Source organism: Stegostoma tigrinum, chromosome 5, assembly GCF_030684315.1.
Source record: "Stegostoma tigrinum isolate sSteTig4 chromosome 5, sSteTig4.hap1, whole genome shotgun sequence".
NCBI lineage: Eukaryota > Metazoa > Chordata > Chondrichthyes > Orectolobiformes > Stegostomatidae > Stegostoma > Stegostoma tigrinum.
Genome location: NC_081358.1, coordinates 116,690,383 through 116,715,407, shown reverse-complemented (window position 1 = coordinate 116,715,407; position 25,025 = coordinate 116,690,383). Strand labels below are relative to the sequence as shown.

General features: G+C 39.9%; 1 protein-coding gene across 2 annotated transcripts in view; it reads right to left on the bottom strand.

The window, feature by feature from the left end:
• Positions 1-8,012, bottom strand: part of LOC125451745 (guanine nucleotide-binding protein G(s) subunit alpha-like) — a 323,770-nt gene extending 315,758 nt beyond the window's left edge. For both annotated transcript variants that reach the window (XM_059646234.1, XM_059646235.1), the window contains exon 1: positions 7,319-8,012. In XM_059646234.1, the coding sequence (XP_059502217.1) occupies positions 7,319-7,751 (433 nt within the window). In that variant the 5' untranslated portion in view covers positions 7,752-8,012. The remainder of the gene's footprint in view (positions 1-7,318) is intronic.
• Between the last annotated feature and the right edge of the window lie 17,013 nt (positions 8,013-25,025).

The following is a 25,025-nucleotide window of genomic DNA, read 5'->3' as shown; positions in this document are numbered from 1 at the left end:
AGTTTGGTTCAATTCCAGACAGCACACAATTGGAAGGCTGTCTTGTCTTGGAGACACTGCACAGAAGTTTTATCGGAACAGGAATGAGAAAAGGTCCCTACTATTTGAAGTGAAGACTGTTCTCACCAGAGCAAAGAAGGTTGAGTGGAGATTAAAGTTCAAGTAAACAAGGATAAGCTGTTTCCCCTGGCAGTGGGATGGGTCATCAGAAGGGTACACATCCAGTCATTGGCAAAAGAACCTCTGAAGAGACGAGATTATCCTATGAGCAGCAAGTTACAATGATCTGGAAAGCGCTGCCTAGAAGTCAGATCGAACCAGATTCAATAGTTACTTTTAAGAATAGAATTAGATATGCACTAAAAGGTAAAATATTTCTAGGCTTATGAGGAACGAACAGGGGAGTGGGACGAATTGAATAGTTCTTCCAAAGGAAGAGAAAAGATAGAATTGTCGGAATAACTGTTTTTAAATGCTACATTCCATGATGCATAATGTACTTTCACCTTTACTATGGAAATGATATAAAACCAAAAACTATTGATTTTACCGATGTTAACACTTTCATTAAGTCCCCTTTCTTCAAATAATGGTGTACAGGTTCCTGCCAGTCACTGGTCCAGAGCACGAATTTGAAGAGAAAGCATCAGTACCAGACTCGCAATGTTCCTAAACATACCTCCCCAAGGACAGCACATGGCACAAAGGCTAACACGAATCTGGTTCGTCCTTGCAGTGTTGAGTATGTTTGCTCATCTAATTCCAAACCTACATCACCTCCACAAAAGGATAACAAGCCAGCTATCGGGCTTCAGGTATTGACAATACTGAATAACAGCAGTGATGCTGGCTAACATATATGGCCTTACCTCTACATGTATGATAGGACGTTGTGGCCATCACAATCATGTTCTCATGTGGTCCTGCTATATATTACTTAGCCCGAATATTAGTGTTGTGGAAAATGCCTTATTTTTAAACATAGTTAACCCTCAAATATAACTGCACATTTACAAAACTTTGCGCAGGCAATTGTTTTGAAATTAGTTTATGGGATTTTTTGGGCCACTCAAATTTTAATCAAATGGCTGAGAAAGGCAAATACAAGTTGATAAAAGTAAAAACGCAGCACTAGTATTATGTACGGGTTGAGAAAGCTGTCTAACTTCCTGAAAACCGGTAACATCAACCATTTGTTAACCCAGCATAATTATTTGCATCGTCACTGTATCCAAATACGTCAGTGCAACCCATCCATATGGGAATGTCTTGGGACTTCCACTAGCAGCGATATTCCTACCGCATTTATGTTATAGCTCTTCTGTTAAAAAATCAGCACTCCTATTCTAAAGCAATGCTGCAGGGTAAGAGGTGTACTGGGATAGCAATTGAGCGATTGCACAATAAGAGCTGTCCTCCAAAATTCTCTTACTGTCCCTGTGTCAAACCATAGATCAGTGTTTTAAGGGGGGGGGGGGTGGTCTCTCTTCTGTACTCACTCAAATGGGGAGTGTGGATCATTGTTTTAATCTTTGAGAAACTAACTAGTAGTTAAAAGTCTAGAATCACAGCACTCATCAATACCAAAGGAAGTACTTCACTGACCATGCCAGTTCCACTTATTTGCAAGGGTCACTCAGTTATTCCCACCCCAATTCTCAATGTCTTTCTCCCCTTTGAGTATCTCCTCAATTTCCTTTCCAAAAGTTACTATTTCTATACTCTTCAAGCGACACATCCCAGGTCAAAACTCAATGAGGAAAGCAATTTCTCACATCTGACTAAAAAGCTGCTAGGTGATCACTTTATTAGAGAACTCTCTGTACCCAAAAGACATATGATCTAGCTAGTCCTAAACTTCATGTGATAATCCACCATTGTGCATAGGATTAAAAACAAAACAAAAGATAAACACCCACATCAAAAGGATTAGACAAGACAGAACCAATTTGAGTCAACCTTCACAAGGTTTCTTTTGTGTCATGCTTAAAGAGAGAAAATGTTATTTAGTCAGATAACAGTGTCGCTTCGGAATCCATCACACTCTCTCACAAGCAAGGTGTACAACAGGGCACTGAAATTTAGCATAGCACTTTCATTAAACACTTACAAATTTTCCAATCAGTCTGCAGACCTATTAGTTCTAAACTGAGGCAAATGACCTATGTAAGGACACGTGATCAAACAGCAGCATAGAAATAGAACATTAATATTGAAACAGTAATATTGATTAAGCAGATTCTTTCCATCTCATTATATACACACACTGCATAAACATTTTTCTGTCACCACTGCTCAAGTGGTCTGTGATTGACTGTACATTAAAAGTGAAACACCTATGAACTCAAAGTAGAGCCATGTTTATAGCTATGCATTTATACACACGGGCATAACATTTTAGCTGGAATCAAATATCACAGGTGAGCTGTGTCAGCAATACACAATTCGATATGAAAACAATTTCAATCCTATTTTCCTAATAATCTAAATGCTCAAATTAAGTCAAAGTAATTTATGAAGAAAATCAGGTGTGACAAGAAAATATTGATACAATGGAATTGTAATTTGTAACAATAGTGGACCTGAGAAATACTAAAAAGCAGAGGCAGAAATCTCACTCTCAGAAGATACTGTTTAAAATGACAAATGCCCTTCAGATCATTCGATCTTATGCAACCATTATAACTTCTACACACAACTGAAAACTTTAATGTTCTAGGCTCAATCAATCATGCATGGCAAACCATTGTAACTGATGACCATCTCCTGACAAACATCTTAAAACTTGTTCTTCAAAAATTTAACCTTGTAATCTCTAAACTTAGTTTGTTGAGCTTGCTTGCTCGCTCATTCGTTAAAAAGTATCATTTAAAGGTCTTTTTGAAGTTCAGAACATCTGCGTTTATTCCTTTCCTCAGATATCTAACTGTTCAGTTCAGATGATACAGACAGACTAAACAGTGGGTGAACTTCTGGTAAATGGAGTTTAATTTGGAGACACGTTAAGTCCTTCACTTCAGGTTTGAATAACAAAAGTAACAACAGTTGCTTAATGTTGAGACAAGAGCTGTGAACAAGAAAAAGCATTTTGGGAGATGATGGCCTAGAGGTATTATCGCTGGATCGCTAATCAAGAGACCCAAGTAACATTCTGGGTACAAATCTTGCCACAACAGATGGTGGAATTTGAATGTAATAAAATTTGGAATTAAGACTCCATTGATTGGAAAAAAAAATCATCTGGTTCATTACTGTCCTTTAAGGAAGGAAGCTGGCATCCTTACCTGGTCTGGCCTACATGTGACTCCAGACCCACAAATGTGGTTGACTCTTAACTGGCCTCTGGGCAATTAGGGATAGGCAATAAATACTGGCTTAGCAAGCAATGTCGACATCACATGAATGAATAAAAACATTAAATATCTATGGACATAAATCACTAAAATCTATTCTAAAGAGTTAATAAATAACAAAAAAGGTAACAGAATTGCTTTTATCTCAATATAAAAGCCATATTCAAATATGAAAGAGGATTCATCTTGGATAGATCCTCTTCGGTTCATTTTTAGCCATTAAACCTCAGGAAATATATACTGGCCTCAGAGGATGGAGCACAGATTCAACAGAGTGATGAGACTAAGTTGCACAAAGTTGGTTTGCTTTTACTTGAATTGAGAAACGCTGTGCAATGTTCTAATCAAGGGTGCTAAAGTTAAGGGTTTCAGTGGGGTAGACAGTTTCAACATATTTCTTTTGGTGAGGAAATCAGACCAAGGGGGCAAAATTTGAAACTTCGAATCAGATCCCCTGAGTGAAGTCAGTATCATTTTACATTAGAAAAGGATTAGTGGCAATCTCCCCCAACTCCCTTCCCTAAACAGCTTTACTTTCTGGGATGATATTCAAGACAGAAATAAATACATTAGGTAAAAATACCAAGATGTACGAAACAATGGTGATCAAATGGAGTGAAGTACAGAAAATTCACAAGTAACCTGAATTGCAGAAGAGGCACAAGGTGCTTAAGAGCCTATTCCTGCACAGCAGTTAATACTGGGGCTGAAGACCTCAATTCAATTTAATATCCTCCTGCGACATTCACTGCAACCTCCCAGTCAACTAAAACGCCTTAAACATCCCCATAGCACATTATAAGATTGCAACCGTGGAATACAAGCACTTTCTACTTAATCTATCATATACTGTACCTTGTATCTGTCCATACTGAACTGCAAGCTTTTCGCATTTCAACAGTGATTACACTTCAAAAAAACTTCACTGGCTTTAATGCACTTTGGGCCATTCTCTGGACATGGAAGACTATATAAATACAAGCCTTTCTTTTATGAATCCAAATGTAATGTTATTCATTACCCAGAATATGGACGAAAAAAACTTGCCAAGCTCTATCTGCAAAATCTTGGTTGTCTTCTTTAACCCAGGCTCATTGCCTGGTGTCAGTGCAATATTCAGCCATGTTCCAGAGTTGCAAATTCAGATCATTTATGCACATTAGAACAGTAGGTCAGGCAATATGCACTCAGTAGCACTTTACTCATTTCTCCTGCTTGTTTGGACTCAATGCATCATAGGAATTGCTTCTGCACTTTTCCTGTGACATGTCACAAATTCACATTTTCTCTCTCTCTCACGTTTCACAATAACATTAGACTGTGAATTCCTTGCATGACACAATTAACAATATGTCAGTAACCTCATCAATTTGTATTGCTTATTTCCCAAAAAATGTCTGAGGTAGTTCTGGCAAGATCTATTTGTTAGCTGTTATTTATCTTCCGCAAAATGACCATGACTATTTCACAAATTCTCCTCCCCTAATTACCCTGTAATATAATTCATCCATCCCAGGAGAATGGCATGCCTAGGGCTTACATCAGGAAGTATCAACTCTCACAAAATCAACAAGTGAAATACATTGCTAAAAATAGTAGGCGATAACAAGTCCCTGGAATTTCTTAAATGGTTAAATGCTGCAGTAGAAAGATCATTGAGACTTGGCTTTCCGGAAAGGGAAAAACAGGGCCTTATGTTTTGAAGAATGTGAAGTTATTTTAAATGGTGAGAAACTATTAAATAGCTCAGAGGGAAGTGGTACCCTTGCACAAAGTTTTACATTTAGCAAGTAGGTTTTATCCCGAAGCATATGTGCAAACTTCATTTGCATATTTGCTGTCTTTAATCAAAAATTAATATTGTTTACATCTATTTAAAGGTTCAGTGGAAAACGGAAGCAAGTATGCTAGGCAGAACAGAATCATTTCAAATACAACTTTTCAATTTTCCCAGAGAGCCAGTCTTGGTATTGGTATTCAAAAATATTAGAAACATAACAGGCCCATTAGTAAAGACAAACTGATGTTCAAATATTTGATCTAAAGATTAACTGGTCTTTCCAAATACATTGGGAATGTTGAAAATACAGTTAGGACAAGGAGCAAAAACAGAAACTGCTGGAGAAACTCAGCACATCTAGCAGTATCTGAGGGAAGAAACTGGATTGAGTGTTTTGAGTCAAGTGACCATTCTCCAGAATCCACTAGTTCTAAAGACAGCTCACTGGACCCGAAATGTTAACTCTTCTTTCTCTCCACAGATGCTGAAAGACCTACTGAGTTTCTCTTGCAATTTCTGTTTTTGAATCAGATTTCTAGCAATCAGTAGTTCTTCATTTTAACTGAAGAGGAACAATGAGCTGCATGACTCCTTGACCCTTCTTTGCCATCCAACATGATGGTGGTTGATCTTCAGCTTCAATTCAACTCTCTCCACTGATCTCCACATGGCATTAGATTCTGAAGTCTCACCACCTCAGCCTTCAATATGCTAAACAACTGAACAACCACAGCCCTGGGGGGGGGGGGGGGGTAACAAATTCCAAAGATTTACAAACTTCCAAGTGACAGAATTCCTCATCTTAGTCTTAAACGGCTAACACCTTATCTTGCAGGTACTGTATTCTCAAGTTTCTCAGCAACCACCTGAACAAACCCTCACAATCATAAAATTTCAAATGAGATCACTTCTCATTCTTATAAACTCTCAGAAGTATAGGCAGGTTCTAATCAATCTTTCTGCACAGACTTTGATTTTTGAGTCAATGTAGTGGGGCTTCATTTCAATTCCTCTAACACACACACACACACACACCTTTCCTCAGATATGGTAATCAGACTCCAGATTCCACATATGGTTTAACAAAGCCCCATACAACTGCAGCATAACTTCACTCTCCTCACAGTATGCCATCTGTCTTCCTAACTGCGTGCTGTACATGAAACTTTGTGTGTCCCATGCAAGGCCACTGCATCTTTCTCAATTATTAACAGTAACTTATTTTTAAAAATATACTTTATTTTCCTACTAGAGAGTGAAAACCTCATTTCTCTCACATTTACTCTATCCAACGCCTTTTGCTCAGTCACAACCTAATTTATTTGCAGATTTTGTTATTTTGTTACAGCTTACTTTTCAACGTAGCTTTGTATCATCACCCGAGTTGGTCACATTACACAGTCCTTACAATCCTTGTAACATTAATGACTTGGGTGCAAACAATGACCCTTGCAAGTATTCTGTTAGTAACAGGCTGCTAACATTAAAAAAGGTGTGAAACAAATGCTGGAGCAATGTGGACAGAGTTACTGCTTCAAATCCAGCATGACTCTTCAAAGACCTTTGTAATCCTAATCGAATCTCTTTAGCCAAGGGTCTGCCCACATCAGTGTGGCATTCTAACTTGCCAGGCCTTAACTTGTGCAAAACATCTTTCCTGGAGCACGTTTTAATATCCAAGAACACTATATTCTTTGGTTGTCCTTCATTACTAACAGGACGCTTGCAAGGCTCATTGCTTTCAGCCAAGTCATTAAATGTAACATGGGCTGTAATGTCTGTGCAATATGGTCAAGTCCGATGATGCAAAGCGACATGAAAAAGTAAGCTGGAACAAGGTGACAAAATCGTCATTAACCCTGCCAGTCACATCCTTTAGACAGTTCAGTGTTTTTTTTCCCTTAAATATATGATTGACTGCACTGGCAGTTTACAAATTGGCCAGTGCTAATTTGATACCGTTTTTGGTACACATTCTGGAGAAGCAAGCTTAAATGTTTGCCGCAAACTTCGAGACAGGGATGAATGAAATGATTAATTTTAGAGTGTGCCGTCAAAACCATAGTCGTTTATCACAAAACACGTGGAAAACATGCAAACCGACCATGAAATGCCAGCCTCTCCCTGTGCTTTAATAAGTCACCTTTCCCCAGAGGGAACGGCCCTTACATTGATATGACCTTACCCAGCAGAAGCAGACGGTGCGTTTGCTTGTACTCGCGTTTCTGTTCCTTCAGGATTTTGTCGATGTATTTACTGACTTTCTTCGCCTCCCTCTCCGCCTCCTTCTCCTCCGCCCGCAGCCTGTCCCAGTTCTTGTTCTGTTTCTCGGAGGCTGCTTTCTTAGCGCCGTGTTGCCGCTCTCCGCCGTTCTGTTGCGGCTGCCAGTCGCGGAGCCTGTCCGTGTCCCTGCGCTGAGCCTGGGGCTGGTGACCATCGCGCAGCCAGTCGGAGCTCCGCGGCCGCTCCGCCGTGTCCCCCCGCTGCTGGGCTGGGGCTGGGGCCGGGGCCGGGGCCGCCGCCGCCGCCGCCGGAGGCTCCGAGTCCGGGCTGCTGGTGGACACTGACGCGATGGGGTCGCTGAACAGCCGCGGTCGCAGGCTGTAGCACATCCCCATGTTTCCACAGACACAGGCAAATACCCCCAACACAGGGCCTTGAACAAACCGCTTTGATCAGCGCTTCATCCTCACGCTTCCCAATCCCACCCACCAAAATGCAGCTGGCGCTTACTGTCCTTTATCTCCCACTCCCACAACCTCCTCCCAATTTTCCCCACCCCCCCCAAAAAAAACACAAAATATAAGGAAGAGACAGAATGGTTTAAAAACCCCAATGTTCCATTGTGCACAAGCAGATACGGCGTTCGAGACTCGTAAATCACCTGATCCCAGTGGCCAGTGGTCCACCTTACCGTAAATCCTCCAAACACACAGCCCAGCTCCTGGAACCACAGCCAAACCATTCGACCTTCTCCAACCTCATCTCCCCTCCCCAGCACTTCATTTATCTTCCCTTCAATTTCCTCCCTTTTCTCCTGGTGGACCTCGCTTGTCCTCGGGAATCATTTTTACTTGGAAGACGCACAAGTCACTGGAAGACCACACCATTTGTACTGATTTATTTACAGCCTCATGAATTCCGTGGAGGAATAACACACCGCCGTCACGATCGACATAAATATTACACCCCATGACAGAATATCTTTTGAAACTCCCCTCAAATCGCTCCGAACCCCCTTACTGTTTTTCGTAAATCATAAGCTACACCAAAGAGGAAACTGGTGCTCGAAAGGGGGAATTCTTCTGAGTGAATGATATTTTGGGTTTTAAAAATAATCATTACTTGACGGTGGAATTTCCTTCATTACTCAATCCAGCTAAAAACGGATCTCGGTGTCCTGAATACAAAAATCAAAAAGGCCTCAAGCAACAAAAGGTTTTTTTATTTCCCCCCACCAGAGAGAGAGAGAATGTAACTAGAAAATACAGGCTTTAATGTTGCTTTTGACGGGCATTTAAAACAACCAAAAAGTATAAAAAATCCGATTAGTAATCGAGCTGAAAATTACAATATGAAATACAGATGGGTAAATACTTCACAGAATGATCCTGAAATAGCGGAGCCATGTAGGTATAACATTATGCAAAACAGTCAAACATAACTGCCATTTAAAAAAATGTGCTGGAGAAACAGTTGACGTTTTACGTTCAATAGGGCTTTTCTTCGGAACCCGAAATCATATTAGACATAAAATGTTAATTCTATTTCTCGCTCTCCACAGATGCTGCCAGACCTGCTGAGATTCTCCATCATTTTCTGTCCGTATTTCAGATTTGCAGCACCTACAACATTTTGCTTTAATCAAAGATAACTGATCGTGTTTTAATTTTTTAATGAAGTCTGGACCATCAAGACCTCCTCTCGGGTGCTGTCTGACCTGCTACCTGTGTATATCCAATATGTCACATCTGCGTAAGGTTGAGGATTGGGGGGAAAGTACATTTTGGAATTTCACATATTTATCCTGGCGAGCAAGGAAGTGTTTTGTACAACTTTCAAACTTATTTAATTGGTGTAATCAATCTAGAAATCATATCAATTGCGTGAGGCAGATTATAATTTTGCAATAAGATATTTCCGACACATTTCAAGCACAACCACTTGTAGAGAAGTGCCTTAAGTTTAGACATTGTTTAATTGGTTGGGGTTACAGAAGTTTATAAAAGAGGCGTGGTATCTTTAGAAATATCATGTGACTTGTTTAGTATTTGCTATGGCACCATACTCCTGTTTGCTGTAAACACAGTTAAGTGTTGAGCCCGATTTTGCTGTTAATTCTTTTTTTCCCGTGAGGCTAATAGTGCTTGCAATTATTTGTGAATGAATCGTGCAACAAATTCAGGAGAGGGGCAGGTGTATAGCTAAATATCCAAACGAGTTTTGCTAGCGAGTCACTAGAGTTGCAAACTCACATCCAAAATATCCAAACGTTGCCCCATTCTCTGCTAGCTTTGCGACAGAAGGCAATTTTGATTCCCTGCTGTTGACATGCCATAACATTGTTTTGCATAGTCGTCACTATTAATTTCTAAACAAACCCCACCAGATATTCAGCATATAAAGCAAGGATACCGGAAAAAACCGGAGCTGAAATATCCATCCCAGCGGCACTGAAAATATTGTCTGCAATCATTAGATGGAAACACAGGTGACAAGTACAATTTAATGTAGAGAAATGTGAAGCGATACATTTTGATACAAAGAATAGGTTAGGCAATGAGATAATTGATAGAATTGAGAAGCGAGTGCAGGAACAGAAATACCTACAATGTGTGCACAAATCATTGAAGGGGACAGGACAAGTTGAGTAGGCTGTTTAAAAACGAATCTGATGAGATTTTTGACTTTGTTAATTGAGGCATGGGTATAAAAGCAAGAAAGTTGTGCCAACCAATATACAGAAGTAGGTGAGAACTTTGCAAAGTTCTTTTGAGCCACTTTTCCTCATAAGACAATCTGCTCATTCCAGATATCAACCTAGTAACCTCCTCTGAACAAGTAAAGAGATTAAATGAATCTCTAATCCTGTAACTGCCTTCTGAGGCAGAATGCCAATGTCACAAAGTCAACTTCCCCAAAGTGCAGTGGTCTCCAGGGCATTGAGTAAATATAAGGATGAGATGGACAGATTTTTAATTAGTCACAGGTTGAAGAGCTATGGGGAGGGCAGAAAAGAAGAGTTGAGGCAGAAATAACCCCACAATCATATCAAATGGCAGAGCAGGGTTGAGTGGCTGAATTGCCCACTCCTGCTACTAGTTTTTCTGTTCTAAAACCATCAAAAATGTTTTACCTAAGTTCTAATAGGGAGGCCCCGAGTTTAAAACAATGATCTGCTAGTTCTGTATCCACCTGAGAGAAACCATCCAATCTGTGCCCACTTTGTCAGCAGTGTTCAGGATCTTATACACTTCATTAACTCTCCCCTCACACTCAGCTCCAATGAAAACAATTCTCTGCTGTGCAACTTTTCCTCATAAGACAATCTACTCATTCCAGATATCAACCTAGTAACCTCCTCTGAACAAGTAATGCATTTACGTCTGTCCTTCAATAAGGAGACCAAAATTGCACACAATGGTTTCACTCGTGTCCTGTATACTTGAAGCTTAATATCCCTAATTTTATGTTTCACTCAGTCTTTCATTAGCCTTATTTACTTGCTGCACCTGCATACTAACTTTTTGTGAGAAGTATGCCAGAACACCAAATTCCTCTACACCTCAGAATTCTTGAGTAAGTCTTTAAGTCAGTCTCAGCATTTCTGTTCATCCATTCAAGATAAAGAAATTTGCGTTTTGCTGCAGCATAGATCTCACATCTGCTTCTGGGATTGTAGGCTTAGTTAAAGGTTTATCACAGTTTTTATTTTGTTGTTATTGCAGTCATTGTATTTTAATAATAAGATCTTTATTCATTTTGTTTCATCAACATTTTAAAAAATCACAATTTAAATGAGATAACAAGGTGTAGATTTGGATGAACACAGCAGGCCAAGCAGCATCAGAGGAGCAGGAAAGCTGACATTTCGGGTCTAGATACTTCTCAGAAAATTTTCTGGCATTTTCGAAGAAGGGGCTAGACCCGAAATGCCAGCTTTCCTACTCCTCTGATGCTGCTTGTCCTGCTGTGTTCATCCAGCTCTACACCTTGTTATCTAGGATTCTCCAGCATCGGCAGTCCCCACTATCTCTGAAACTTTATTTTTAAACAAGTTTTTACGCGTCACAGTGAACAGCTAAGTTTTTTTATTCTAAGTTCAGAAGTTTAAAAATTGTATACATGTTTTAGAGGGTAATTTTCATATTACGAAGGTTTTGAGGGTTTTTGTTTACATTGCAAAGGCAATTTTATTGAAAGACCAAATTTTTTTAAAATACGAAGTTGTATTTTCATTTCAAGAGTTCTACATGTGGTTGGTTCTGGAGATGATTTTTTTTCTTCAAAGAATTTATTGGAGAGAAACTTTTTTTAAATTCAGTTAATCAACTAATTGGTTGATTTTATTTAAGTTTTTTATGTTTGATATATAGATTTTCAATTTTTTCCATTTTAATATTATTTTCTGGAGGTAGTTGAAAGTAGTTTATTTTACATACAAGGTGTTATTAAAACTTTTTTTAGGCTTAATGTTATTAAGGGCATAGATGAGTGAGATGGCTAGTAGATTTAGAAAAGTTACTACATAGCAGGATCAGTCAGATAGCTAGGTAACTGTCAGGAAAGGTGAGGAGGTGGTTCAAAAGTTTCCGGTGGCTATTCCTCTATCAAGTTGATATTCAGTTTTTGGAACTGTAGAAGGAGATAGTCTCTGTGAGGAAAATGGAAAAACCAGTCAGTTATTGGACACTTGGAACAATTCTTATGTTAGGCAGTGTTTCACAAGATTTAATAGAATTATTGTTATAGTGGACTCTCCTGTCTGGAATATAGACAGAAGATTCTGTGGCAGTGAACGTTAATTTAGATTTGTAGCTTTCCTGGTGCTAAGAATAAAGGCATCTCCAAACATTTCAAGCATATTGTTAAAGGTAAGATTGAGAAGCCAGAAATTATTGTACACATTGGTCGTAATGTCATTTTTAAGGAAAAGGTTAAAGCAGGACAGAGTGAATTTATGAGTTAGGTAGAAGATTGAAAAATAGAATCTTGAAAATAGAAATTTCTGGTTTACTCCAAATGCCAAACTCAAACAAGGGAAGGAGCAAAAGGTTAAAGGTTGAAAGGCTGAAATGTTGGTGTATTGTTCAGGGACTCAGGTTTTGGACAATTAGAAATTCTTTTAGGATCGCAAAGACCTATTCAAAAAAGGATGGATCTAACCTAAACTGGAAAGGGACCAATATCTTAGCAGGTAGATATCCTCATTCCTTTAAGGAGGATTTTGTTCTGATAGTGAGGGGGAGTGGAGAAATTCTAAGTATTATTTTAAACAGAAGGATTGAAAGGGAAGGTACTGAATGTGAGGAGAGCACATCAATTGGAAATCAAAGACAAGAGAAAATCAGAATGTGCAGTAACTCTGAGGAATAAATTGCAGTTATTTCAATGCAAGGGGTCTTACAGTTAAAGCTGATTAACTCAGGGCATGTTTAAGAACATGGGATTGGAACATCATGGCTACTATAAACTTGGCTGATAGACGGATAAGACTGGCAGGTCAATTTTCCAGGGTTTAGATGCTATAGGAAGCATTGTAAAGGAGGCAAAAAAGGAGGGGGGTGGAGGCATTTTTGATTAAGAAATACATTAGCGCTGTAACTAGTGAAGATATTTCTGAAAAATCATCCAGTGAAAATATCTGGGTAGAAATTACAAATAAGAAAGAAAAGATCACTTTAATGGGATTGTACTATGGTATCCCCCCCCCCCAAATACTAAGAGAAAAATTTATAAATAAGTATATAAGGAGATCTCAGATATATGTAAGCATAACAAGATTGTAATAATGGTGGGGGAGGTGGGGGCGTTACATTTTCCAAACATTGACTTGGTCTACCATAGTGCTAAAGGTCTGGATGGTGAAGAATTTGTCAAATGTGTTCAAGAAATTTTTTTTATCAATATGTAGATGCTCTTACCAGAGAAGGAATAAGACTAGACCTTTTAGCAATAAGACAGGGCAGGTCACTGAAGTAAAAGTCGGGGAGTACTTTGTGGCTAGCGATCATAATGCTATTAAATTCAAAATGTTTATGGAAAAGGATAACCTTCCATAAAACTTAAAGATTTTAATTGGAGTAAGGCAAATTTAATAATATGAGACAAGAACTTTCAAAAGTTGACTGGATTGGACTGTTCGCAGTTAAAAAGATATCTGACAAATGGAAGACATTCAAGAGTGTGATGGTAAGAGTTCAGAGGCATTTTGTTCCTGTTGGAGTGAAGGGTAAGGCTGGTAAGATTAAGGAACACCGGATGAATAAAGATATTGAGGCTCTAGTCAAGAATAAAAGACAGTTTTGTTTTAGACATAGACAACTTGGTCAATGAATCTTTTAATCAATATAAAGAGTGTAGGGGCATTCAGAAGAGACAAATCAGAAAAGCAAAGAGGGTATATGAGATACTTTTGGCAGGTAAAGTTAAGGAAAATCCAAAGAGATTCTATGAATACATTAAGAGAAAGAGGGTAATTAGAGAGAGGGTAGTGCCGCTTAAAGGTCGAGGAGTTTGTCTTTATGTTGAACCCCAGCAGATGGGAGAGGTGTTCAATAAATATTTTGCATCAATTTTTGCTGTGGAGAGAGAAATGGAGCCTAGAAAATGCAGAAAAATAAACTTTGATGCTTTAAAGACAGTTAGAAAATGACTTAGAAAATATAAAGGTAGATAAATCTCTGGGACCTGAACTAATATATTCCAGAACATTGTGGGAAGTAAGGGAGGAAATTATGAGACCCCTTGCAGAAATATTTACAAGGAGGGTGGCTAATGTTATACCTTTGTTTAAAGAAGGTTGTAAGGAGAAATCAGGGAACTGCAGACCTGTGAGTCTAACTTCAGTTGTGGGTAATTTGTTGGAGGTGGTTATAAAGGACAGGACTTATGGACATTTAGAGAGGCAAAAACTGATTAGGGATAGTCAGCATGGTTTTGTGCGAGGAAAATCATGTCTCACAAACTTGATTGAGTTTTTTGAAGAAGCTACTGAAAAGATTGATGATGGCAGAGCAGTAAATGTTGTTAATTTGTAGTTTAGTAAAGCCGTTGACAAGGTTCTGCATGGTAGACTAATTAGTAAAGATATATCACATGAGAGTCAGGGTGAGCTTTCCAGTCAGATACATAATTGGCTTAATGACAGCAGACAGAGAATAATGCTGGAAGATAGCTTTTTGGACTGGAGGCCTATCACCCGAGCTGTTCGACAGGGATCAATTCTGGGTCCTCTTTTGTTTATCATTATATAAATGATCTGCATGAGAATATAGAAGGCATGGTTCATAAGTTTGTGGACAACACGAAAATTGCTGACATAATAGAGAGTGAAGAAGGTTTTCTAAGAATACAGAGGGATCTTGATCGAATGGGTCAATGGGCTGAAAAGTGGCAGATGGAGTTGAATCTGGATAAATGTGAATATTGCATTTTCTACAACAAACAAGGGCATGGGGCTCATACAATTAATGGTAGGGCCTTGAGTAGTGTTGTAGAATAGAGGGACCAAGGGGTGTAGGTATACAGCTCTTTGAAGTCTGTGTCGTAGATGGGTGGTTAAAAAGATGTTTGGCATGCTTGCCTTCATTGTTCAGTCCTTTGAGTATAGGAGTCGGTAAAGTCATTATGAGGTTTTTTGGGATGTGAGTGAGGCCTGTTCTTGAATACAGTGTCCAGTTCCAGTTGCCCACGTATAGGAAGATTATCATTAAGTTGGAGAGGCTTCAAAACAGATTTACCTGGATGTTGCTGGGTCTGGAAGGTTTGAGTTATAAAATAGGACTGGATAGGTTGGGACTTTTTTCACTGGAGCTAGGAGGCCGAGAGACGACCCGATAGAAGTTTATAAAATAAATGAGAAGCATAGACAGAGTTAATGGTATTTGTCCTTTCCCTAGGATGAGCATTTCAAGACTAAGGGGCATATTAAGGCGAGAGGGGAGAGATTTAAAAAAAGGCAAATTTTTAAAAGAAGGTGGTTTGCGTGTAGAATGAACTTCCTGAGGAAGTGCTAGTTGCAGGTACAATTACAACATTTAAAGACATTTGGATAAGTACATGCATTAGAAATGTTTGGATGGATATGGGTCAGGAGCAGGCAGGTGGGATTATGTTCGACATGGACAAGACATAGTTGGGCAATTTTCCACATTTTTGGTAGATACTAGTGTTGTAACTGTACTGGAACAGCTTGGCTAGGGGACCAGCAAGTTCTGGAGCACAAGTCTTCAGTACTATTGCCAGAACATTTTTAGGGCCTATAGCCTTTGCAATATCTAGTGTCTTCAACCGCTTCTTGATATCATGGAGAGAGATTCAAATTGGCTGAATCTGGGATGCTGGGGACCACTGGCGGAGGTAGAGATGGATCACCCATTCGACACTTCTGGTTGAAGATTGCTGCAAAAGCAATTTATCTATCTGTCCTCATAACATAACCCCTGAAATTTGGGTATCATCCTTATAACTCTGCATTGAACTTCGCCAGAGCACCAGTAAAAGGATGGAAGGAATCATCAACGATGATATCAAGCAGCATCTACTCAGCAATAATGTGCTCAGTGAAATCCAGTTTGTGTTCCACTAGGTCCATGCAGCTCCTGATCTCATTATAATCTTGATTAATACTTGGATAAAAGAGCTGAATTCCAGAAGTGAGGTGAAAGTGACTTCCCTTGACATCATGGCAGCATTTGGTCAATTATGGAACCAACAGTCCAAGCAAAATTGGAATCAATAGGAATTAGGAGAAAGCTCCACAGGCTGCAATCACACCTTGCATAAAGGAAAATTGACGTAAAGTGTTGGAGGTCAATTATCTCAGTCCCAGGACATCACTGCAGCATTTGTTTAGGGTAGATATTTTCTAATTAATCTATCCAGCAATGTTATTACACACCTCTGGAGTAGTGTTATAGAATCATAGAATCAAACTGCACAGAAACATAGCCTTCAGCCCAACTTGTCCATCCCAACCAGATTTCCTAAACTGAACTAGTCCCATGTGCCTACATTTGGCCCATATCCCTCTAAGCTTTTCCTATACATCTATCTTTCCAAATGTCTTTTAAATGTTGTAATTGTATTCGTCTTTGCTACTTCTCCTGCCAGCTTGTTCCATATACGTACTGCGCTCTGTGTGAAAAAGGTGCCCCTTTGGTCCCTTTCAAATCTTTCCCTCTCACCTTAAACCTATGCCCTCTAATTTTTGACTCCCCTACCTTGGGAAAAAGACAATGGCTACCACCTTTTCTATGTCCTTCATGATTTTATAAACCTTGATAGGGTCACCCCTCAGCTTCCTACACTTCAGGGAAGAAAAGTCCCAGCCTATTCAGCCTCTCTTTATAAGTCAAACTTTCTAGTCTCAGTAATATGCTTATCAATCTTTTTTAGCACCCTTCCCAGTTTAATAACATCCTTCCTAAATCAGGATGACCAGAATTGTGTGCAGTAATCTAAATGCTACCTTACCAATGTCTTGTACAGTTGTAACATGATGTCCCAACTCCTGTACTCAGTGCTCTGATTAATGAAGGCAAGCATGCCAAACACCTTCTTCACGACCCTGACTACCCATGATGCCACTTTCAAAGAATTATGTACCTGCACCCATAGGTTTCTTTATTTGACAACACTTCCCAGGGCCCTACCATTAATTGTGTAAATCCTACCTGTTTTGTCTTAGCAAAATGCAAAGCCTCGCATTAATTTGAATTATAATCTATCTGCTATTCCTCACTCTATTGGCCCAGTTGACCAAGATTATGTGCACTCTTAGCTAATCTTCTTTACTGTCCACTATACCACTAATTTTGTTGTCACCCACAAATTTACTAACAATGCCTCCTATATTCTCATCCAAATTTTTCATATAAATGATGAATAACAGCGGACCCAGCACCAATTCTTGTGGCACTTCACTGGTCACTGGCCTCCAGAGTGAACAACGACCCAAAACGACCATCCTCTGTCTTAGACCATCAAGCTAATTTTGTATCCAAATACCTAGCTCTCTCCAAATCCCATGTGACCCAAACCAACTAACCAGTCTATCATGCGGATTTTGTCAAAGGCCTTGCTAAAGTCCATGTAATCAACATCTACTGCTCTGCCTTCATCTATTTTTTTGGTCACCTCTTTTAAAACTCAATCAAGTTAGTGAGACATAATTTCCCAATGCAGAAAATCATTCTGACTGTCCCCAATCAATCTTTGCTTTTTCAAATGCATGGCGATCCTCTCACAATGCTCTCCAACAACTTACCCACCACCGACATCACGCATACCAGTCTGTAGCTTCCTGACTTTTCCTTTTAATAAATGCAAAACATTATCCACCCTCCAGTCTTTTAGAAACTCACCTGTGGCTGTTGATGACTGTTGCTTGGGGCCACACAATTTCTTCTCCAGCTGTCGGTCCTGGTGATTTATCCAGCTTTATGCACTTTAAGTCCTCCAGCACCTAATTGCCTGTAATGTGGACTCTTTCCAAGACCACCATTTATTTCCTTGAACAAAAACAAAGTTCCTAGAAAAACTCAGCAGGTCTGGCAGCATCTGTGGAGGAGAAAACAGAGTTAATGTTTTAGGTCCAATGACCCTTCCTCACAATACTGGGCCTAAAATGTTAACTGTTTTCTCCTCCACAGATGCTGCCATACCCACGCTGAGCTTCTCCAGCAACTTTGTTTTTGTTCCTGATTTACAGCATCCATATTTCTTTTGGTTTTTATTTATTTTCTAGAGTTCCCTAACTTTCATGTCTTTCTCCACAGTAAATATTGATGCAAAATATTTGTTTAGGATCTCACACATCTCCAGTGCTACTACACATAGATGGCAATTAGATGGCTAATTGCTCTATTGCCGTTAATATACTTGTAGAATCTCTTTCGATTCTGCTTAAGCCTTTCTGCTAAAGTTATTTCATGTTCCCTTGTTTATCCCTCTTGGTTTCCCTCTTAAGTTTTCTGCTACACTTCTGTACTCCTCAAGGAATTCACTTGATCCCAGCTGTCTATACTTGACATATACCTCCTTCTTTTTCTTGACCAGAGCCTCAGTATTTCTAGTCATCCAAAATTCCCTACTCCTGTCCTTCACACTGACAGGAACATGCCTGTCGGACTAGAAACCAAACTCCCTGGTAGACAGGTTACAATGCCACTGTACCACAAGAACCCTAGTTGTTCAGGGTAATGCCCCAGCCTTAGCCATTTTCAGCTGCTTTATTAATGACCTTATTTCCGCCGTAAGATCAGACAATGTAGTGGTAGTATTATTGAATTAATAACCCAGAGCCCCATGCAACGTGGATAGATTCATAGATGTTTCCAGCACAGCAGAAGGCTATCCTGTCGTTGCCATACAACACCAATCCCATTTTTCAGCTGATTGCCCAGAGCCCTGGAGGCTATGGCAACAGAAATATCTAAATACTGCTTCAATGTTGTGAGAGTCTCTGACTCAACTATCCTTTCATGCAATGATTTTCAGACTCTACCACCATCTGGGTGAAAACATTCTCCTCAATTCTCCTCTGTCTTCTACGTCTTATCCTAAATGCATATCCCTGGTAATTGGTCCCTCCAATCATAGAAAGTAAGTGATTTCCTATCCGCCCTATCTATGATCCTTATAATCTTATTCATCTCTATAAGGTCAACTTTAAATCTTCACTGCTGCAAGAAAAACAACTCCAGCCGATCCAATCATTCCTCATAGCTCAGATCCTCCATCCAGGCATCATCCTAATAAGTTTCAGAACCATCTTTAATGTAATGTTATACATCCTACAATGTGGTGACCAGAACAGCAGGCGATACTCCAGCTGTGATCTAACCAGTGTTTCATTCAGTTGCAGCATGACCACCCTGCTCATATATTTTGTGCCACAGCTAACAACGACAAGTATTCCATATGCCTTCTTAACCACCTTATCTACCAACCCTGCTATCTTCAGCGAGCAGTGAATATGCACACCAGGGTCTCTCTGACCTTCAGTATTTTCCAGGATCTTACCATCCATAGTCAAATCCCTTGCCTCATTAGCCTCCCTCAGGGGCATTACCTCATACTTTTGATTTGATTTGACTTGATTTATTATTGTCACATGTACCTACGTACAGTGAAAAGTTCTGTTTTGCATGCAGTCCAGGCAGATCATACCATACACAGTGCATTAGGGTAATAGAACAGAGCGAGGAATACAATGTTACGGCTGCAGAGAAGTTGCACAAAGGATGAGGTGAACATTAGATTTGAAATTTGAGAGGTCCATTCAGAAGTCTAATAATAGCAGGACAGAAGCTGTTCTTGAATCAGCAGGTACTTGTGTTTAAGCTTTAGTTTCTTCTGCCCAACAGAAGAGGTTGGAAGAGGTTATAACGCAGGATGGGAGGGGTCATTGATTATAATATTTTGGGTTGAATTCCATTTGCTCTGCCCAGTTGACAAGTCTGTTCATATGTTCTTGCAGTTTACTATGCTACCAATTCCTGTGTCAGCAGCAAACTTGATCAGACTGCCAGCATTTAAGCCCAAATCAGTACTCTATAAACAGCAATGGGCCCAGCACCAAGCCCTGTGGAACCTTACTAGAAACAGACACCCAATTGTAAAAACATCTCTCTACCATCACTCCCTGCTTCCAGCCTCCCTACCAATGGTTGGTCCAACTTGCCATATTGCTTTGAATCCCATGGGCTCTTACTTTAGACCATAAGACATAGGAGTGGAAGTAAGGCCATTTGGCCCATCATGTCCACTCTGCCATTTAAATCACGGCTGATGGGCATTTCAACACCACTTCCCTGCACTCTCCCTGTAGCCCTTGATTCCTTTTGAGATCAAGAATTTGTCGATCTCTGCCTTGAAGGCATCCATCGTCCCAGCCTCCACTGCACTCTGCGGCAATGAATTCCACAAGCCCACCATTCTCTGGCTGAAGAAATGTTGTCTCATTTCAGTTTTAAATTTACCCCCTCTAATTTTAAGGCTGTGCCCACGGGTCCTAGTCTCCCCGCCTAACGGAAACAACTTCCTAGCGTCCACCCCTTCTAAACCATACATTATCTTGTAAGTTTCTATTAGATCTCCCCTCAACCTTCTAAACTCTAATGAGTACAATCCCAGGATCCTTAGCCGTTCATCATATGTTAAACCTACCATTCCAGGGATCATCCGTGTGAATCTCTGCTGGACACGCTCCAGGGCTAGTGTCCTTCCTGAGGTGTGGGGCCCAAAATTGGACACAATATTCTAAATGGGCCCTAACTAGAGCCTTATAAAGCCTCAGAAGCACATCGCTGCTTTTATATTCCAACCCTCTTGAGATAAACGACAACATTACATTCGCTTTCTTAATTACAGACTCTACCTGCAAGTTAACTTTGAGAGAATCCTGGACCAACACTCCCAGATCCCTTTGCACTTCTGATTTGCAAATTTTCTCACCGTTTAGAAAATAGTCCATGCTTGTATTCTTTTTTCCAAAGTGCAAAACCTCACATTTACTCACGTTGAATTTCATCAGCCATTTCCTGGACCACTCTCCTAAACTGTCTAAATCTTTCTGCAGCTTCCCCACCTCCTCACTACTACCAGCCTGTCCACTTATCTTTGTATCATTGGCAAACTTCACCAGAATGCCCCCGGTCCCTTCATCCAGATCATTGATGTATAAGGTGAACAGCTGCAGCCCCAACACTGAACCCTGTGGGACACCACTCGTCACCGGTTGCCATTCTGAAAAAGAGCCTTTTATCCCAACTCTCTGCCTTCTGTCAGACAGCCAATCCTCAATCCAAGCCAGTAGCCCACCTCGAACACCATGGGCCCTCACCTTGGTCAGTAGCCTCCCGTGAGGCACTGTATCAAAGGCCTTTCGGAAGTCTAGACAGACATCTACTGGGTTTCCCTGGTCTAACATACTTGTTACCTCTTCAAAGAATTCTAACAGGTTTGTCAGGCATGACCTCCCCTTACTAAGACCATGCTGACTTGTTTTAATCTGACCGTGCACTTCCAGGAATTTAGAAGTCTCATCCTTGACAATGGATTCTAGAATTTTACCAACTACCGAGGTTAGGCTAATCGGCCTATAATTTTCCATCTTTTGCCTTGATCCTTTCTTAAACAAGGGAGTTACAACAGCAATTTTCCAATCATCTGGGACTTTCCCTGACTCCAGTGATTTTTGAAAGATCACGACCAAAGCCTCCGCTATTTCCTCAGCCACCTCCCTCAGAACTCTAGGATGTAGCCCATCGGGGCCAGTAGATTTATCAATTTTTAGACCCTTTAGCTTTTCTAGCACTTTCTCTTTTGTAATGCCTACCATACTCAACTCTGCTCCCTGACTCTCCTTAATTGTTGGCATACTACTCATGTCTTCCACTGTGAAGACTGACGCAAAGTACTTATTAAGTTCTTCAGCTATTTCCTTATCTCCCATCACTAGCCTTCCAGCACCAATTTGGAGCAGCCCAATATCTACTTTTGCCTCTCATTTGTTTCTTATGTATTGAAAGAAGCTTTTACTATCATTTCTAATATTACTGGCTAGCCTACCTTCATATTTGATCCTCTCCTTCCTTATTGCTCTCTTTGTTATCCTCTGTTTGTTTTTGTAGCCTTCCCAATCTTCTGATTTCCCAGCGCTCTTGGCCACTTTATAGGCTGTCTCTTTTTCTTTGATATATTTCCTGACTTCCTTTGTCAGTCATGGCTGTCTAATCCCACCCCAGATAATCTTTCTTTTCTTTGGGATGAACCTCTGTACTGTGTCCTCAATTACACCCAGAAACTCCTGCCATTGTTGCTCTACTGTCTTCCTTGCTAGGCTCTGCTTCCAGTCGATTTTCATCAATTCCGCTCTCATGCCCCTGTAATTACCTTTATTTAACTGTAATACCATTACATCCGATTTTGCCTTCTCTCTTTCAAACTGCAGACTGAACTCTACCATATTATGATCGCTGCCTCCTAAGTGTTCCCTTACTTTAAGGTCTTTTAAGGTCAGGCTCATTACATAGCCCTAAGTCCAAAATAGCTTGCTCCCTTGTAGGCTCCATCACAAGCTGTTCCAAAAAGCCATCCTGCAAACATTCCATGAATTCTCTTTCTTTGGATCCACCAGCAACATTATTCACCCAATCCACCTGCATATTGAAGTCCCCCATGATCACCGTGACCTTGCCTTTCTGACATGCCCTATTTATTTCTCGGTGCATCTTGCGCCCCTGGTCCTGATCACTGTTAGGAGGTCTGTACATAACTCCCATTATAGTTTTTTTGCCTTTGTAGTTCCTCAATTCCACCCACACAGACTCCACATCTTCTGACCCTATGTCATTTAGTGCCGTAGATTTAATTCCATTCTTAACTAACAAGGCAACCCCACCCCCTCTGCCCACCTCCCTGTCTTTTCGATATGTTGTGAATCCTTGGATGTTTAATTGCCAGTCCTGAGCCCCATGCAACCATGTCTCTGTGATGCCTACCACATCATAATCATTCAAAAGGATTTGTGCTGTTAATTCATCTACTTTGTTGCGAATACAATGAGCATTTAGATAAAGTGTCTTAATGCTAACTTTCTTATCATTATTAGAGAGGTTGAAAATCCCAAGATGTCTTAAGAGATCTATCAAAAACTTCACTAAAGTCCACGTACCATCTTCAATCTGACTATCATCAATACTCCTGGTCACCAAATCAAAACATTTGATAGAAATTATCAAACAAAATTTACCATTAACAATCCACACTTATTATCTCTAATTAATCTGTGTCTGTCCAAGGCAGATATGTTCTGTCCTTCAGAATGCTTTCTAATAATTTCCAACTACCAAGGTTAGATTGACTAGCCTGTAATTTCCTGGTCTATCCCTTCCTCCTATTTTAATGATGAGCCAAGTTTACCCATTCTCCAGTTCTCTGGTGCTTCACCCTTGGCCAGAGAGGATATGAAAATTGGAGGGGTTCAGAGGAGGTTTAAAAGAATGATCCTGGGTACGAAGGGCTTGTCATATGAGATGTGGTTGAAGAATCTGAGTCTGAACTCAATGGAATTTAGAAGATAAGGTGGGTATCTTATTGAAACCTACAAAATACTGAGAAACCTGGATAGAGTGGACATGGAAGAGATATTTCCACCGGTAGGAGAGACTAGGACCTGAGGGGCCAACCTCAGAGTGAAGAGTTGACCCTTTAAAACTGAGATTAGGATGAATTTCTTCAACCAGAGGGTGGTGAATCTGTGAAACTCCACAGCAGAAGGCTATGGAGGTCAAGTCATTTAGTGTATTTAAAACAGAGATGGTCAGATTTTGATTAGGAAGGGAATCAAAGATGAAAGGAGAATGGGGTAGAGAAACATATCAGCCATGACAGAGTGGTGTCAGTGGGCTGAATGGCCTAATTCTGCTCCTGTATCTTTTGGTATTATGGTCTAGTTTACCATTATAGTTCCTAATGGTGACTAAAGTTCCTTTTCTAGTTATTATCCTGCTCATTATTTTATAAACATCCTGTCATAGTTCTAATATTCTACCTGCCAATGCTTTACATGCAATCTCTTACCATTCTATTTCCATTTTGAGGCCCCTCCCACCAGTTTTTAGACTCTTTTCATGATCTACCATTCTGAGCCATCTTTATCTGCCATAAGCTTCTTCTTTTTTATCCTAACCTTTATGTCCCTTGACATTCAGTTGATCTTAGTCCCACCTCTGTCTTTGTCTCTTTAAATAAGTATGCTGTAAATATTTTTATGCATGCATTTATAAAAGGTCGGAAAGGTATGATTGAATATTATAAGGTAGCCATTCAGGGAAAACCCACAGATGTTATTTATATGAACTTGCAGGAAGTATTGGATAAAGTCCCTGTTAAACCTCTGAAACTGTTGTGCAAGATAGGCATGAAGCTGAAAGCAAGTTATTGATGTGGTTATGACACTGGCTCAGGAAACGGAGAATCGGGATTTCCCAGTAGTCTGTAACAGGGAAGTCACAGGAATATGAGCTGGAAAATCACAACCAACCTATCGAGTGCGTCTGTGGCCACTTCCCTGCTAGAATGCAGACCATCTCGTCCAGAGGATTCATCAGACTTTAGTTCTGTTAGTTTTCCCATTACATTCCTAGTGATTTGGATGGTTTCAAGACCCTCTATCTCTTTTATCTCTTGATTTGCAACTACTCTTGGGATGTTTTCTGTACATTCCACAGTCAAACAAAATGGACACAACATGCCTCCTCCACACTTTTGTGATCTCCTTGCTTTCCATTACTTAATGTGTCATTCTCACTCTCTATTAAACCAACAATCACTTTAGTTACTCTTTTCCTTTATAAATAGTTGTAGAAATTCTTATAATGTTGTATAACATCTAGCTTTTTCTCGTGCACGATTTTCTTTCTTATTTTAGTCTTTTGTGGCTGATTTCTAGTTTCTGTCTAGTCTTCTGATCTGCCAATAACTTTTGCAGCCTGGTACATATTTATTTCAATTTGATAAAATCCTTACTTGTTTAATTAGCCACGGATGGTGCATCATTATCATATTATTCTTCTTAATGAATATATCTTTGCTGAGAGTTATGAAATAATTCCTTAAAAGTGTACTATTACAACTTCTCTGTACCAATTTTACCAGTTTGC